The 16,948-nt window shown below is 36.0% G+C and overlaps 1 protein-coding gene across 1 annotated transcript in view; it reads left to right on the plus strand.

Annotated features, from left to right (window-relative positions):
- The window catches only part of KCNH5 (potassium voltage-gated channel subfamily H member 5), a gene marked incomplete at both ends in the record, with an annotated part of 335,605 nt that extends 318,926 nt beyond the window's left edge, over positions 1 to 16,679 (plus strand). The window contains one exon of the mRNA XM_082840811.1: positions 15,732 to 16,679. Coding sequence (XP_082696937.1) covers positions 15,732 to 16,679 — 948 coding nt within the window. The remainder of the gene's footprint in view (positions 1 to 15,731) is intronic.
- Between the last annotated feature and the right edge of the window lie 269 nt (positions 16,680 to 16,948).

Consider the following 16,948-nt stretch of genomic DNA (forward strand, 5'->3'; position numbering starts at 1 on the left):
AATGTTATTTTCTACTTGCGTACTGAAGAGTCCCATTACATATTCACATGTCTACATCTCCTGTGTATTAAACTTTTAGCCTAGAGTCATGACTTTGGTGTATGCCATTATTAAAGTAATTTAACCTCCCTTATCATATAATTTCCTTCTCCCCAGTCCTTTGAGCCTTTAAATCCTTTGCATCTCTCTTAAATTTAGATCAGGCATTCCTAAATCAGACTAGTCTAGTTGAGTTCAATAGAACCCGTTGGAAACCACACTTTGTCTCTCATTAGCTGTGTAGACTTGGGGAAGATTTTTTTTTTTTTTTTTGAGGTACACAGGCCTCTCACTGTTGTGGCCTCTCCCGTTGCGGAGCACAGGCTCTGGATGCGCAGGCTCAGTGGCCATGGCTCACGGGCCCAGCCGCTCCGCAGCATGTGGGATCCTCCCGGACCGGGGCACGAACCCGCGTCCCCTGCATCGGCAGGCGGACTCCCAACCACTGCGCCACCAGGGAAGCCCTGGGGAAGATTTTTAAATCTAAGCCTCAGTTTTTTAATCTATAAAATGGATTATTGTGAAATTTAAATGAGCAAATAATCCATGGGAAATACTTAGTAAAATTCCCTTAATCCAATATTTTTATTGCAGTAATTCCAAGATGAAAATATGTGGAAGCAATAGCTACTATGAATACAATAATTATGTTCCCAAAAGCAGTGTAGTCTAGTGGTTCATGTATGGGTCTCAGGCTATACTAGGGGCTTTATTCTTAGCTATTCATAACAAAACATAATAGACATGGTTTTTCTTCATCAGTTTTGTTCCTTTGAACTTGAGTGTGCTAAAAATTCTATACTAAGAATTTTGAAATAAAATAACTTTATTCTTCTGAATCTTCTCCTGAATTTTTAAATGCTAACAAATAGTCACGGTTGAAAATTATAGTTATTTAGGAGGAGTCTTTTTTTTTCTTAATAGTACATAATACGTTGTGTTCGGATTCTGGGGCAATAAATTTTCTTTTATTCTTGTTTAGCAATGCCTTTACAATTATTTCCTTTTTTAATGTCAGGTTCCCCCAAATTAGTTAGTTTTGTTTTGGTTTTTACCAATATATCAAGTATGTAAATGACAATTTTCAACTCAGTATACTTAAGACAATGTGGTGTTGAATTCAAATTTCAATCTCCAGTATGTCTGTCTCCAGTAAAACTATGTGAATGTTTGTTTAATTATTACCCCTGCATTGTTCATGACTTATGTAATTATTTTTCTTCTGGGTTAATGATCAATATTTTCATTTGTCTTGGTGAATAGTTATGGAAATAGTCTTAATTTCATGTCTATTTATTGATAAATTTATATTTTTTTGTGTGAGAGGAAGTTTGTGAGTTGAAAGTAATTTTTGGAAAGTTTATGGTTCTATTTTTAGATATTATTTGAATTTTTGTTGGAAAAAACATAACATAAAACTTACCAACTTAAACTGTACAGTACAGTGTGTTAAATATACTCTCATGTTTGTACCACTGGGGAAAAATGCAATGCTCCTGGGCATGAGCATAAATTGATATCAATAGTGAGACTTTGCCACCATTAATTCTAAAATATGTGGCATTAACTTAGCAGGAGTAGAAATAAGTAAGGATATTGATATTTGAGACTTGAAAAGATGTAGACAAATATTTTCCAGTGACAAAACATTCGGTAAAGTGGCTATCTCTGATTGCCTTCCAATGCTGTATTTCTTTTGGAACAGTTTGGAAAGCAGAATAGTATAGTAGTGAGTTGGGGTTGTGACTGGTTACATTTAGCAAGGCATGAGAAGAAAGAGGTGATCACCGGCAAGAATTGGCTGGCTTGTAAGCAGATATGGAAAGGAATTTAGAACAGGGAAAATCAGAAATAAGATTGAGAAGTCATTGTACAAAATAGTCTATTAAGACAGTTTTGTGGCAAAGATCAGATATGACCTCCCATCAAGCCCGATGCCTTCAAAGTAGTTTCCATCATGGAGAAAGAGACAGAGGCAGAGAGCAACAGAGAGACATGGTGCCAACAAAGAAAAGGATTAAACCAGGCTTGAGAATTATATCTAGGAAAGAACTTTTTGTGAGGTTGCAGGAGCACGGAATTGACTATCAACAGATCAGAAACTTACTAAATATTTTAGATAATTATATTGCCAAAGAAACCATAAGCTTGGTCTTAAAAAGTCATTTTACTATGTGAGCTCAAAACCAAACCTTAGGCCCCCAAATTTGCACAGGCAGGAAGAAGCTGAGGAGGACAAATTCTTGGACAAATTCTCCAATCCCCAAATTAGGTTTGAACTATAGAGGGAAAAGGACAAAAAAGAACATCCAAAGAGAAAGAATCAGGAGCCACAGAGAACAATGGATGAGAGAGCTTATCCCAGATAGCAGACTGAGAGACCAACAAAGGAATTTACCCTACTGCCAGGGCAGAGGGGCCTCACAATGCCTGCCTGGCAGATTTCCTCATTGCTGTGGACCAGCAACTGCTGAGCCTCTCAGCCATTATTCCCTACCCCTTTTTATGGGAGTGTTTAGTCAGTTATCCTGTTCCTGCTCCACTTTTATACATTGTGCACATGTTTATATATGCATGTGTATATATATGCATGCATATTTGTGTGTGTGTGTGTGTCTAGGGGGGCAGATTACTTGTCTTTATACTGTATAGGGCACCATATCAGGTTTCACCATCTCAGAAAATGGTACTTTTGCTTAGCCTAAAGAGAGACTTAAAAAAAAAAAAATTCTCTTCTCTGATTGTTTATCCAGCTCATTAGTCTTACTGGCAAAATAAATCCAGAATTTGACCACTGGTCACTACCTCCATTTCTACCTCTCTGGTCTAAGTCACCATGATGTCCCCCCAGAATTAACTCAAAAAGCCTCCTGATTGGTACCCTCCTCCTATCATTCCGACCGTACAATTTATTTTCCCCGCAGCAGCCTGAGCTATCCTTTTAGAGTGGAAGTGAGACAGTGTGAATCCTCTGCTCCAAAGTCTCCGTGGCTTCTCCTCACATTTAACAACCAAAGTCCCTGGCCTCCTCACCAGTCATTCTCCCCATGTACGAAGTGCCACCCACTCTGCCCTCCTTACCATTCCTCAGACATGCAGAGCATCCTCTCAGCTCGGGGTCCCCCTCTCCCCATGGCCATCTGCATGGCCCACTTCTTCATTCCATGACTATCTTTGCTCCAGTAACACTTCCTCATAGAGACCCAACCACTTTGCCACTCTTTATTTTTCTTTGTACCCCACATCATCACCTGACATTTTATGGAATATTTAAGGGGTTTTGTTTTGTTTACTGATGTATACCTAACTCCAAAACAGGGCCTGAAACATGGTAGGTGTTTAACAAATACTCACAATGTGAGTGAATATCTTGTTTGCTGCTGTATCTCACCATTAAGGTGTCACAAAATAAATGCCATTAGAGTGTAGAATAGGATGGACCCAATTCTATCTGGGGCGGTAAGTGAAAGCCTCCCAGCAGGGCTAGCTTCATGGATGCCCAACCCGTGCAGTCGTGCAGGCCTTGCAATTAGAAGAGCCCTGCTCTTGGTTGAATACTCTGCTGCTACTATCTTGAAATTCTTAATAATTTTGAACAAGGAGACCTGCTTTTTTTGTAGTGATATACTTCACACACCATACAATTCACCATTTTAAAGTGTACAATTCAGTGTTTTTTAGTATATTCACAAAGTTGTGCGACCATCATCACTGTCTAATTCCAGAACATTTTCATTATCCCAAAAAGAAACCCCACAGCTGCTGGTAGTCATTCCCCATTTCCCACATACCCATGCCCCTGGAAAACATTAATATACTTTCTGACTAAATTTGCCTATTCTATACACTTCATATAAGTGAAATCATACAATATATAACATTTTGTGTTAGGCTTCTTTCGCTTAGGGTCATATTTTCAAGGTGTAGCATGTATCAGTACTTCGTTTCCTTTTATGGCAGGGTAATATTCCATTGTAAAGTTATACCACATTTTGTTTGCTGATTCATCCATTAATAGATATTTGGGTTGTTTCTACTTCTGGTCTATCATGAATAATTCTACTATGAACATTCATGTATAAGTTTTTACATGACTGTATGTTTTTAATTTTTTTGGATGTACACCTAGGAGTGGAATTGCTGGGTCGTATGACTACTCTATGTTTAACTTTTTGCAAAACTGCCACGCTGTTTTCCACAGAGGCTGTAGCACTTAATATTCCCACCAGCAATGAATGAGGGTTCCAATTTCTCTACATCCTCCCAACACTTGGTATTTTCTGTTATTAATAATACTTGTTATCTTTTAATTATAGCCATCCTAGAGGATGTGAAATGTATATCATTGTGGTTTTGACTTGCATTTCCCTAATGACTAATTATGCTGAACATCTTTTCATGTGCCTGTTGGTCATTTGTATACCATCTTTGGGGAAATGTCTATTCAAATTCTTTGACCATTTATATACATATATTTTTTATAGAAGTATAGTGGACTCACGATGTTGTGTTAATTTCCGGTGTACAGCAAAGTGATTCAGTTATACATACATACATATACATATATATATATATATATATATATACACACACACACACACACACACACATATATATATATATATATATATATTCTTTTTCAGATTGTTTTCCCTTATAGGTTATTACAAAATATTGAGTATAGTTCCCTGTGCTATACAGTAGGTCCTTGTTGGTTATCTATTTTATATATAGTAGTGTGTATGTGTTAATCTCACACCTAATTTATCCCTCCCCCTCTACCGTTTCCCCTTTGGTAACCATAAGTTTGTTTTCTATATCTATGAGTCTATTTCTGTTTTGTATATAAATTTATTCGTATCATTTTCTTTTTTAGATTCCACGTATAAGCAATATCATATGATATTTGTCTTTCTCTGTCTGACTTACTTCACTTAGTATGATAATCTCTAGGTCTATTTGTGTTGCTGCAAATGGTATTATTTCATTTTTTTATGACTAATTCTTTTTTATGACTAACATTGTATATATGTTCCACATCTTCTTTATCCATTCATCTGTCGATGGACATTAAGGTTGCTTCCATGTTCTGGCTATTGTAACTATTTTTAAATTTAAATTTTTTTGTGTTTTAATTGTTGAATCGTAATAGGTCTTTATATATTCTGTATGCTAGATCAGGTATATGATTTGCAAATATTTTCTCCCATTTTGTGAGTTTTTTTACTTTTGTGATAGTGTCCTTTGAAGCAAAAAAGTTTTGAATTTTTGTGAAGCCCAATTTATTTATTTAATATATTTGGTAGCTTGAGATTTAGGTGTCTAAGAAAGCTTTGCCTAATTCAAGGTCATTAAAATTTGTGCTGTGGATTTCTTCTAGGAATTTTATAGTTTTAGCTCTTACATTTAGGTCTTTGATACATTTGGAGTTAAATTTTGTATATGGTATGAGGCTGTCATCCATATTCATATATATATATATATATATATATATTTTTTTTTTTTTTTTTTTGCGGTACACGGGCCTGTCACTGTTGTGGCCTCTCCCGTTGTGGAGCACAGGCTCTGGACGCGCAAGCTCAGTGGCCATGGCTCACGGGCCCAGCCGCTCCGCGGCATGTGGTATCTTCCCGGACTGGGGCACGAACCCGCGTCCCCCGCATCGGCAGGCAGACTCTCAACCACTGCGCCACCAGGGAAGCCCGATATTCATATTTTATTGGTAAATATGCAGTTGCTCCAGCACCATTTGTTGAAAAGATTGATCTTTCTTCATTGAACCCCCTTGGCATCCTTGTCAAAAAGCAATTGACCATAAATGCATAGGTATATTTATTTATTTATGTGTTTATTTATTTATTTATCTTAGTTCTATTCCATTGATATATATGCTAGCACCACACTGTCTTGATTACTATAGCTTTGTAACAAGGTTCTTTCCCTCATGTTCTGGATTTTTTTTTTTTTTCGATTCTTTTCCCATATAGGCCATTACAGAGTATTGAGTAGAGTTCCCTGTGCTGTACAGCAGGTTCTTATTAGTTATCTATTTTATATATAGTAAATAGTATGTATATGTCAGTCCCAATCTCCCAGTTTATCCCTGCCCCCTTATCCCCTCGTAACCATAAGCTTGTTTTCTACATCCATGACTCTACTTCTATTTTGTAAATAAGTTAATTTGCACCCTTGTTTTTAGATAATACATATAAGCAATATCATATGATATTTGTCTTTCTGTGTCTGGCTTACTTCACTCACTATGACTATCTCTAGGTCCATCCATGTGGCTGCAAATGGTATTATTTTGTTCTTTTTTATGGCTGAGTAATATTCCATTGTATATATGTGCCATATGTTCTTTATCCATTCTTCTGTTGATGGACATTTAGGATGCTTCCATGTCCTGGCTATTATAAATAGTGCTGAAATGAACATTGGGGTGCATGTATCTTTTTGAATTATGGTTTCCTCCAGGTATATGCCCAGGAGTTGGATTGCTGGGTCACATGGTAGTTCTATTTTTAGTTTTTTAAGGAACCTCCATACTGTTCTCCATAGTGGCTGTATCAATTTACATTCCCACCAACAGTGTAGGAGGGTTCCCTTTTCTCCACACCCTCTTCAGCATTTATAGTTTGTAGATTTTTTGATGATGGCCATTCTGACTGGTGTGAGGTGATACCTCATCATAGTTTTGATTTGCATTTCTCTAATTCGTTGTAATAAGTTTTTAAACTGGGAAGTATGAATCCTCCAATTACATTCGTATATTTTGATTTTTTTAAGCTATTCTGAGTCCCTCGCATTTGCACCTGAATTTTAGGATCAGCTTGTCAATTTCTGAAAAATAAGTAGTAATAATTTTGATAGGAATTGAACTAAATCTACAGATCAATTTGGGGAATACTGTCATGTTAACAATATTAAGTCTTTCAACCCATAAACATGAGATGTCTTTCTATTTATTTAGGTCTTCTTTAATTTATTTCAACAATGTTTTATAGTTTTTGTGTATAAGTCCTACACTTATTTTGTTAAAATTTTTCCTAAGTATTCTATTCTCTTTGATGCTATTTTCAATGATGTTATTTTATTAGCTTTATTTTCAGATGGTTCATTACTAGTGTATAGAAGTACAACTAACTTTTATATTGATTTTGTATCCTGTATTCTTGCTGAACTCCTTTATTAGCTCTAATAGTTTTGTGTGTGTGTGTGTGCGTGCGCGAGTGGATTTTCTGTGTACCTAATCATGTCATCTCCAAATCAAGATAGTTTTAATTCTTTTTCATTCTGGATATCTTTTATTTCATCTTCTTGACAATTTCTCTGGCTAGAACCTTTAGCACAATGATGAATAGGGGATGGCAAGATGGTACATGCTTTTCTCTTTCCTGAACTCAGGGGAGAGCTTTCAGTATTTTACCATTAAGCATGATGTTAGAGGGCCTGAATTTTTATGTTGTATTTGGCCCTACATATTATGTAGCTGGTCCTACCTCATAAAAAAGAGCACAGTTGGGTTGAGGATTAAAGGATAAGTAGGAGCTCCCCAGCAGGTTAGGAGGAGAGAGAACAATATGTGCAGTGTTAGATTCTGGATCTCAAAGTGATTCAGTGGCTGGTGTGTTAAGGTCAAGTGAGACTGGAGAAAATAGAGATTGGAGGGGCAGGTAGACTGAACCATGGTAGGCTTGCTGACTTGATTAAAGAGCTTTAGTTTTACTTTGTGATTTTTTGCTTGGGACACTATCATATCTGATACACAATAGCAAAGAATGGAATAAAGGGAAATGAAGCTAGAAATTGAGGCAAGGAGGACAAATCATGGATTACTGCAGTATTTGAGACAGTGAATCTAAACCTTGCCAGCTTTACCTTGGAACAGCTATATTCTTGGTTTTGAAGACTTTAGCTTCCTTATTTTATTATTTTTTTAATGAAAAAATACTTTAGTTATAAAAACATGTAATTGTATCAGTAATTCTAGAATGTCCTGCGTTTGCATCTTACTCACCACCCTTACTCACATTAGGCATTTCCCAACACATTAACAAAATCAAAACATATTCTTTTTCTCACGTCCTTTTTCCTTTCTACTCACCTCCCTTCCTTCCTTTTTCTTTACATTAATCAGTTAATTAATTAATTCCTCAAAAGTTTATTTAGGACCAAAGAGGCTAAACTAGATCTGTAACACATTCCTTGCCCCTGAAGAGCCTATAGATCTATAAGTGGCTGAAATGAAACGAGGCAACCATATTTCAAACAGAGTGTGATATCATTGTTATCCTTCAGTCACACATGTTCACCCACCACAGTTGTCACTGTGGCCTTCGTTAAGAAAAGTTTATAGCCTCTGATATATACATGATGGTGTTTAATAAGTACCGCTTTGTTGTATTAGTTCAGGTTGGAATGACTGAAAGGACTAGAGTTAGAATTAGTGACTAAGTTTACAGAAGCAGGAAAAAGAACCAAAGAACCAAACCAACTAGAGCCTTAAATAGCAGATGAACTGGAGCTGCTGCTTGATTGCATATAGCTATAGATTCCTAGTCAATTCACAGATCTGGAAAGTGATGGGTCGTTTCAGAGAGCACACCTCTATCCTCCAAATTACATAACACTAAATCCATGTCATTAAATAAATGATTCTAACCCCTTTTTTCCCCTTGCCTTTATAGGATTTCAAAGTTCAGTACACATTCAAATTATTTAATTTTGGTATCCCTTTTATGATCAAATGTCCTACTTTTGAAATGGAAAGCTCAGTTGGCCATGTTCCCTGTTAAGTTTAAGAAGATTTTATCATTTAAATAAATTAAATCTTCTAGCATGGGCTCCCCAGAACCTAATGAAGCAACAAGAAGAAAAGCTTAAATGAAATAAACCTCTTTGCTGATAGAAAGAGTACAGACTGTTGTGCATTCTACCAATAAATGTGTGGCTAGAATCATAGCCTGATTCGTGATTTTTCTTTTTTAATTTTGTCCTTAATTTTTTGGTGTTCATTAGCAATTTGATTTGCCATTGGGCAAAAGACACAGAATACATCAAGTGCAGAAGGTTCTAGGTTATTAACACTGAGAAAAAAAACAAATGTTGCATTTTTTAAAAGCTAATTTGATTATCAAACACCATGTTGATAATCATGGATATACATTTTTTTTACATGATTTAATTCATGTAAGTTGATCTCCTATGAACTTCATTCAGATTCTTTAACATTTTCTAAAATAATGTTTTGGGGGATTTTGTTTTTTAATCTTTGCCTTCTAGGGAATAATCATCATCATTTCCATGTTTTCATTAAGCAGAATTCATCTATATAGCTTATGTATTGAACTATTGAATTAACAGGAAAATGTTTACTCTCTGTGTGACACATTACCAATGTAAGAATCAACTGGGTTATGAAAACTCATTGTTTGAAGATTCTTTCAATTGCCAAAAAGTAGCATGCAGGTTTTTAAACTAAACTATATACTGTTTTGGAAGGTTTAACTAAATAAAATTTATCAATCTTTCTATTCCTTATTAATTTGAACCATTTTATTTTACATGATTAAAAAGTTAAAGGTAAAAAGCACTTCTTTAAAAGGAAAGATTCAGCATGAGCTCAGATAATTTGAGAATGTTCATACTTGTAATAGTAATGTAGAATAATTTCCATCCTATTTTTTTATGATGAAATGTAGTCTCCTTAGTAATAAAAATAGATTGTTATTCAAACTTGGAGTTTAGGGTCATAAAGTGATCTTCAAAACTATAAGAACTTATAGGGATGGCTTATTACCTTTAAAAGTTTTGAAATGCAGTGGGTTTTTTCTTATTTGTTATATAATAAATTTTTTATAACTTAAGATACAACAAAAAGCTATCATGCTTTACATGTAAGACGTAGATCAACTGCTTGTGACACCTCAGTAGATTATTAGTCTTAAAACCCTGTAAATATAATAAAATCAACCCTGTTTTTTTGTTTTTAATTTCAGGGCCTATATTCTCTTAGCTTGCATTAGGAAAGTTTTGCTTTGTCATCAACTAGAAAATAAGTTCTTAATGGATGTCATTCTATTCTTACAATTGAAGGATTCTGATTCAAGTTCTTTAAAGATTGATTTGTGGGTCAAAGATTTGAACCTGATTCTACTCAGCAAGAATTTGTCAACTCTCTACTTGCTTAACAAGCACAGAGCTTCAATTGTTTGTTCAATTCACCACTTTGAGGGATGGTTCATCATGGCAAATGCTCTATGAAGGGTTACCTGTTGGTTGTTAAACTACTGTATCACTCACTACTTCACCCACTCACCTATCCAGGTTTTCACAGGGTCCAGAAGGTGGTGTCAAAGTTATTTTGAGGAGCTGCAGTAGAGTATAATGGTTAAGACTATTTGTAATCTGACTCCTTGGATTTGTATCCTGGCCACTTACTAGCTGTGTGACCTAATGCAAACCATTTAAACTCTTTGTGCCTCAGTTTGCTCTTCCGTAACATGAGAATAATAGGACCTATCTCATAGAGTAGTTATGACAGTTAAATGAGATAATATGTTTGTGACCTCTTTGTTATATGAAAATTTTTATAAGTATTTTTCAATAAGCCATAATTTCTGTTCTGCAGTCAAAAGAAATAAAATAAATTTAGTCTCATTCAGTAAACTCCATTCAGACCAATAGTTTTTTTAGAGTGACCTCTGGCTTAAAAGCCTGGTTATTGTAAATAGTTTATCAAATCCAGGTGTGAACTCTTAGGATTCTGTCTTCCATATACAAAACCTCATTCTTTCTCATTTCATTTTACATTTTCTTGGTGGCAAAATATGCCAACCCAGTTCTATTTCATTTGTCCCTTGATGCAGACTGGCAGCCTGGCCCTGTGACAGAATTTTTTTTTTTTCTTTGTTCTCAGTAGTTTGGCATTAGGAGTCTTTGTTCTCCACTTAATAGTAGCAGTGCAAATGCCTTTGTTGGTTCTTGGTGGGGTGGGGCCGGCTGGTGGTAAGGGAAACTGGATAAAGAAGGCTTTTTCTTCTGATATTTTACATGGGTACATTATACCCTTAAATCACACAGCATCCCAAACTTGGTAAGCATACTGTAATTATAAGCAATTATTAGCCATTGTATTGAAAATTTAAAACATAAAGCTGTGGCCTAAGATGTCCACAGATTCTCAGTCTCCAGGAACCCCAAATCTTTCATAAACTGTGAACTTCACATGGCAGTATCAGTATGTCCCATTCAGATAAATAATGCATGATTTCTTAGTGTGTGTCCTAAATATTGCATGGATGTCCTGCATTTTATCTGACACCCCTATGTGCCCTCCTCCACTGTTCATTTGAAATAGATGCTTTTTTCCCCAAACACGAAGGGTAATCTCAGTTACCACACTGCACTAAGGCTATGTCTTTCCAAGGTTAAGTAACTACCTTTAAAAAGGCAAACAAGGTCAGAGCGGAGTGGGAAGGAGGATGTCATGTCAGTTGATGGAATCAAAGTAAATCCCTTTTCAGTGAACGGGGATGATATAGGAATAGAGTATCTGTGTTTCCATGTTTTGATTTGTCCTGTCCAAAGAGTGTTAATATCTTGAAGGTTTAGCACAAGCCCTGTTTACTCAGGAAGCATAAGAAACATGTCAACCCTTTAAAAGACTTCTAATTAAACTCCTAGAACTTTGATGTCAGACTTAGAGATTAGTATTACATTTTTAAAAAATACCCAACTTCATGTGCCAGTAGAGAAGGAAAAATATGCTGGTGTTAATGGACAGTTATTGAATTTAGAGAATATTTATTTTAAAATACAAATTATTGCCACTTGATAAGCTATATTTCGTGTATCAATCTTAATTTAGAAAATGTGCTTGTAGATGGAGGATTGCTTCTCCTTGACTTTTGTGTTTGCAGTGATCATCACTAGTATTGGTTTCTAGTATAAGGTCAATGACTATATTTTATTCCTGGAAGCTGCTGAATCTCCAAGAGGTGATGAAAATGTTTTCAAACAGGAAGTATTTTACGAGAGTTCAGGGGAGACAACCAGCATATTTTGAATGTCTATTATGTGCTAGAGACTATGTGCTCCACATGTATTTCTAATCTAACCAACAGCTTAATGAGAGAGGGTGATGGAGGTAAGTGATTTTGCTAGCGTCATAAAATTGTCTGATTCTGAAAGCACATTAATATAACTCCCTTGTGAATATTCCTTATAACCCTCATCTGCAGTTATTTTGTTCTTTAAATGACTGATCAAAAATCTCACGCTTACCAAATTCATTTCCAACTCTGATAATATAAGTGGTAATAATTTCTTACATAGCCTTTTAAATTTCTCTTGATGGAGTTGTAACTTTTCCCAGTATTATTTTCAAAATATATTATTAATAAAATTTATGCTTACTTATTTGTGAATAGTCATCTAATGCTACATGTACTATATATTTAATTTTATATTTGAATTTTAAAGAATATTGGAATTTGAAGAGTCCAACCTCCTCAGTGAAAGTATTACACAGACAACATTCATATTTCTGTTTGGCTATTTCAGTGGTGTGAGTTTCATGAGTTTTCAAGGCAATTTATTCAATTAATAGGTAGTAGTTGGAAATGAAATTTGTATACTGACTTGGTATTTACCTTCCAGAAACTTCTAAGTATAAATCCTTGTTCTGCCCTCTGGAGCCACATAAATAAATTTAATCCCTCCTCCCACCCAACCCAGGTGCTATGTTGGTAAACTGTTTAACTCTTCAGTAGTTTTATAGCCTAGAACTCTTACCGTTTGGCCTCTAAACAGCAGATGGCATTAAAAATGGCTTTGGATCATATCTATATGATTCAAAAGAAAACCTTACAAAAAATAGTGATGTACTGCAAGGAAAATTAAGAGACAAATGTTTTCTTACACATAAAAGTATACACACATATATATATATACTAACATAAATGTTTACATTTATATATTTATATTTTTTCTATGAAATGGGAACATGAACATGAAAGCAAATAGCTCTGTTCAGTTGTCTCTTTACTATACTCCCTCTCTGATATGCAAGGAAGTGGAACTAAGTAAGCTAAGCAAGTTTCATCAGTGTTTCTATGTTGAATTTTAAGTGTATTGCATCTGTTAACTGGCATTGAAATATTTTTCCCTTTAGAAATGATCTTACCCTATCTTCAAGGGTTTTCTTTATAAAACAAAGTACAACTGGTATCTTGTCACACAAGTATAAAGTCATATGTTTTTATTTTTTATTTATTTATTTTCAATAAGATAATTTTATTATTTTTATTATTATTTTAACATCTTTATTGGAGTATAATTGCTTTACAATGGTGTGTTAGTTTCTGCTGTATAACAAAGTGAATCAGCTATACATATACATATATCCCCATATCTCCTCCCTCTTGCGTCTCCCTCCCACCCTCCCTATCCCACACCTCTAGGTGGTCACAAAGCACCAAGCTGATCTCCCTGTGCTACGCGGCTGCTTCCCACTAGCTATCTATTTTACATTTGGTAGTGTATCTATGTCCATGCCACTCTCGCACTTCATCCCAGCTTACCCTTCCCCCTCCCCGTGTCCTCAAGTCCATTCTCTATATCTGCATCTTTATTCCTGTCCTGCCCAAAGGTTCTTAAGAACCTTTTTTGTTTTTTTTTTAGTTTCCATATATATGTGTTAGCATACGGTATTTGTTTTTCTCTTTCTGACTTACTTCATTCACTCTGTATGACAGACTCTAGGTCCATCCACCTCAATACAAATAACTCAGTTTTGTTTCTTTTTATGGCTGAGTAATATTCCATTCTATATATGTACCACATCTTCTTTATCCATTCATCTTTCAGTGGACACTTAGGTAGCTTCCATGTCCTGGCTGTTCTAAATAGTGCTGCAATGAACACTATGGTACATGACTCTTTTTGAATTATGGTTTTCTCAGGGTATATGTCCAGTAGTGGATTGCTGTGTCATATGGTAGTTCTATTTTTAGTTTTTTAAGGAACCTCCATACTGTTCTCCATAGTGGCTGTATCAATTTACATTCCCACCAACAGTGCAAGAGGGTTCCCTTTTCTCCACACCCTCTCCAGCATTTATTGTTTGTAGATTTTTTGATGATGGCCATTCTGACTGGTGTGAGGTGATACCTCATTGTAGTTTTGACGTGCATTTCTCTAATGATTAGTGATGTCGAGCATTCTTTCATGTATTTGTTGGCAATCTATATCTCTTCTTTGGAGAAATGTCTATTTAGGTCTTCTGCCCATTTTTGGATTGGGTTGTTTGTTTTTTTTGATATTAAGCTGCATGAGCTGCTTGTATATCATGGAGATTAATCCTTTGTCCGTTGCTTCATTTGCAAATATTTTCTCTGATTCTGGGTGTTGTCTTTTCATCTTATTGATGCTTTCCTTTGCTGTGCAAAAGGTTTTAAGTTTCATTAGGTCCCACTTGTTTATTTTTGTTTTTATTTCCATTTCTCTACGAGGGGTATCAAAAAGAATCTTGCTGTGATTTATGTTGTAGAGTGTTCTTCCTGTTTTCCTCTACGAGTTTTATAGTATCTGGCCTTACATTTAGATCTTTAATCCATTTTGAGTTTATTTTTGTGTATGGTGTTAGGGAGTGTTCTAATTTTATTCTTTTACATGTGGCTGTCCAGTTTTCCCAGCACCACTTACTGAAGAGACTGTCTTTTCTCCACTGTACATTCTTGCCTCTTTTATTAAAGATAAGGTGACCATATGTGTGTGGATTTATCTCTGGGCTTTCTATCCTGTTCCATTGATCTATATTTCTGTTTTTGTGCCAGTACCATACGGTCTTGATTACTGTAGCTTTGTAGTATAGTATGAAGTCAGGAAGCCTGATTCCTCCAACTCCGTTTTTCGTTCTCAAGACTGCTTTGGCTATTCGGGGTCTTTTGTGTTTCCATACAAATTGTGAATTTTTTTGTTCTAGTTCTGTGAAAAATGCCATTGGTAGTTTGATAGGGATTGCATTGAATCTGTAGATTGCTTTGGGTAGTAGTGTCATTTTCACAATGTTGATTCTTCCAATCCAAGAACATGGTATATCTCTCCATCTGTTTGTATCATCTTTGATTTCTTTCATCAGTGTCTTATAGTTTTCTGAGTACAGGTCTTTTTCTTCCTTAGGTAGGTTTATTCCTAGGTATTTTATTCTTTTTGTTGCAATAGTAAATGAGAATGATTCCTTAATTTCTCTTTCAGATTTCTCATCATTAGTGTATAGGAATGCAAGAGATTTCTGTACATTAATTTTGTATCCTGCTACTTTACCAAATTCATTGATTAGCTCTAGTATTTTTCTAGTAGCATCTTTAGGATTCTCTATGTATAGTATCATGTCATCTGCAAACAGTGACAGCTTTACTTCTTCTTTTCCTATTTGGATTCCTTTTATTTTTTTTTCTCCTCTGATTGCTGTGCCTAAAACTTCCAAAACTATGTTGAATAATAGTGGTGAGAGTGGGCAACCTTGTCTTGTCCCTAATCTTACTGGAAGTGGTTTCAGTTTTTCACTATTGAGAATGCTGTTGACTGTGGGTTTGTCATATATGGCCTTTATTATGTTGAGGTAAGTTCCCTCTATGCCTACTGTTTTTATAATCATGTTTTTTTATCTCTCTCCCCCTCCACAGATCATTTTCCGCAAAATCAGTGATGTGAAGAAAGAAGAGGAGGAGCGCCTCAGGCAAAAGAATGAGGTCACCCTCAGCATACCCGTGGACCACCCGGTAAGAAAGCTCTTCCAGAAGTTCAAGCAGCAGAAGGAGCTGCGGAATCAGGGGTCAACGCAGAGTGACCCTGAGCGGAACCAGCTGCAGGTAGAAAGCCGCTCCTTACAGAACGGAGCCTCCATCACTGGCACCAGTGTGGTCACCGTGTCACAGATTACGCCCATTCAGACATCTCTGGCCTATGTGAAAACCAGCGAGTCCCTCAAACAAAACAACCGTGATGCCATGGAACTCAAGCCCAGTGGCGGTGCTGACCCCAAATGTCTCAAAGTCAACAGCCCCATGAGAATGAAGAATGGAAATGGGAAAGGGTGGCTGCGACTCAAGAATAATATGGGAGCCCATGAGGAGAAGAAGGAAGACTGGAATAATGTCACTAAAGCTGAGTCGATGGGGCTACTCTCCGAGGACCCCAAGGGCAGTGATTCAGAGAACAGCGTCACCAAAAATCCACTAAGAAAAACAGATTCTTGTGACAGTGGCATTACAAAAAGTGACCTTCTTTTGGATAAGGCTGGGGAGGCACGAAGTCCACTAGAGCATAGCCCCATCCAGGCTGATGCCAAGCACCCCTTTTATCCCATCCCTGAGCAGGCCTTACAGACCACACTGCAGGAAGTCAAGCACGAACTTAAAGAGGACATTCAGCTGCTAAGCTGCAGAATGACTGCCCTGGAGAAGCAGGTGGCAGAAATTTTAAAAATACTTTCAGAAAAAAGTGTGCCCCCGACCTCTTCTCCCAAATCCCAAATGCCGCTCCAAGTACCTCCCCAAATACCATGTCAGGATATTTTTAGTGTTTCAAGGCCTGAGTCACCTGAATCTGACAAAGATGAAATCCACTTTTAATATATATATATATATATATATATATATATATATATATATACACACACACACACACACACACACACATACATACACATATATATTTGTTAATATATTAAAAACAGTATATACATCTATATACATACGTGTGTATATACAGTATATACATATATATATATTTTCACTTGCTTTCAATATGATGAACACAATATGGATTTTGATATGTAAATATTGCATGTCCAGCTGGATTCTGGCCTGCCAAAGAAGATAATTATTAAAAACATAGATAT

The sequence above is a fragment of the Leucopleurus acutus genome (genome assembly GCF_964270905.1).
Source record: "Leucopleurus acutus genome assembly, chromosome: 1".
In the NCBI taxonomy this organism is placed as follows: domain Eukaryota; kingdom Metazoa; phylum Chordata; class Mammalia; order Artiodactyla; family Delphinidae; genus Leucopleurus; species Leucopleurus acutus.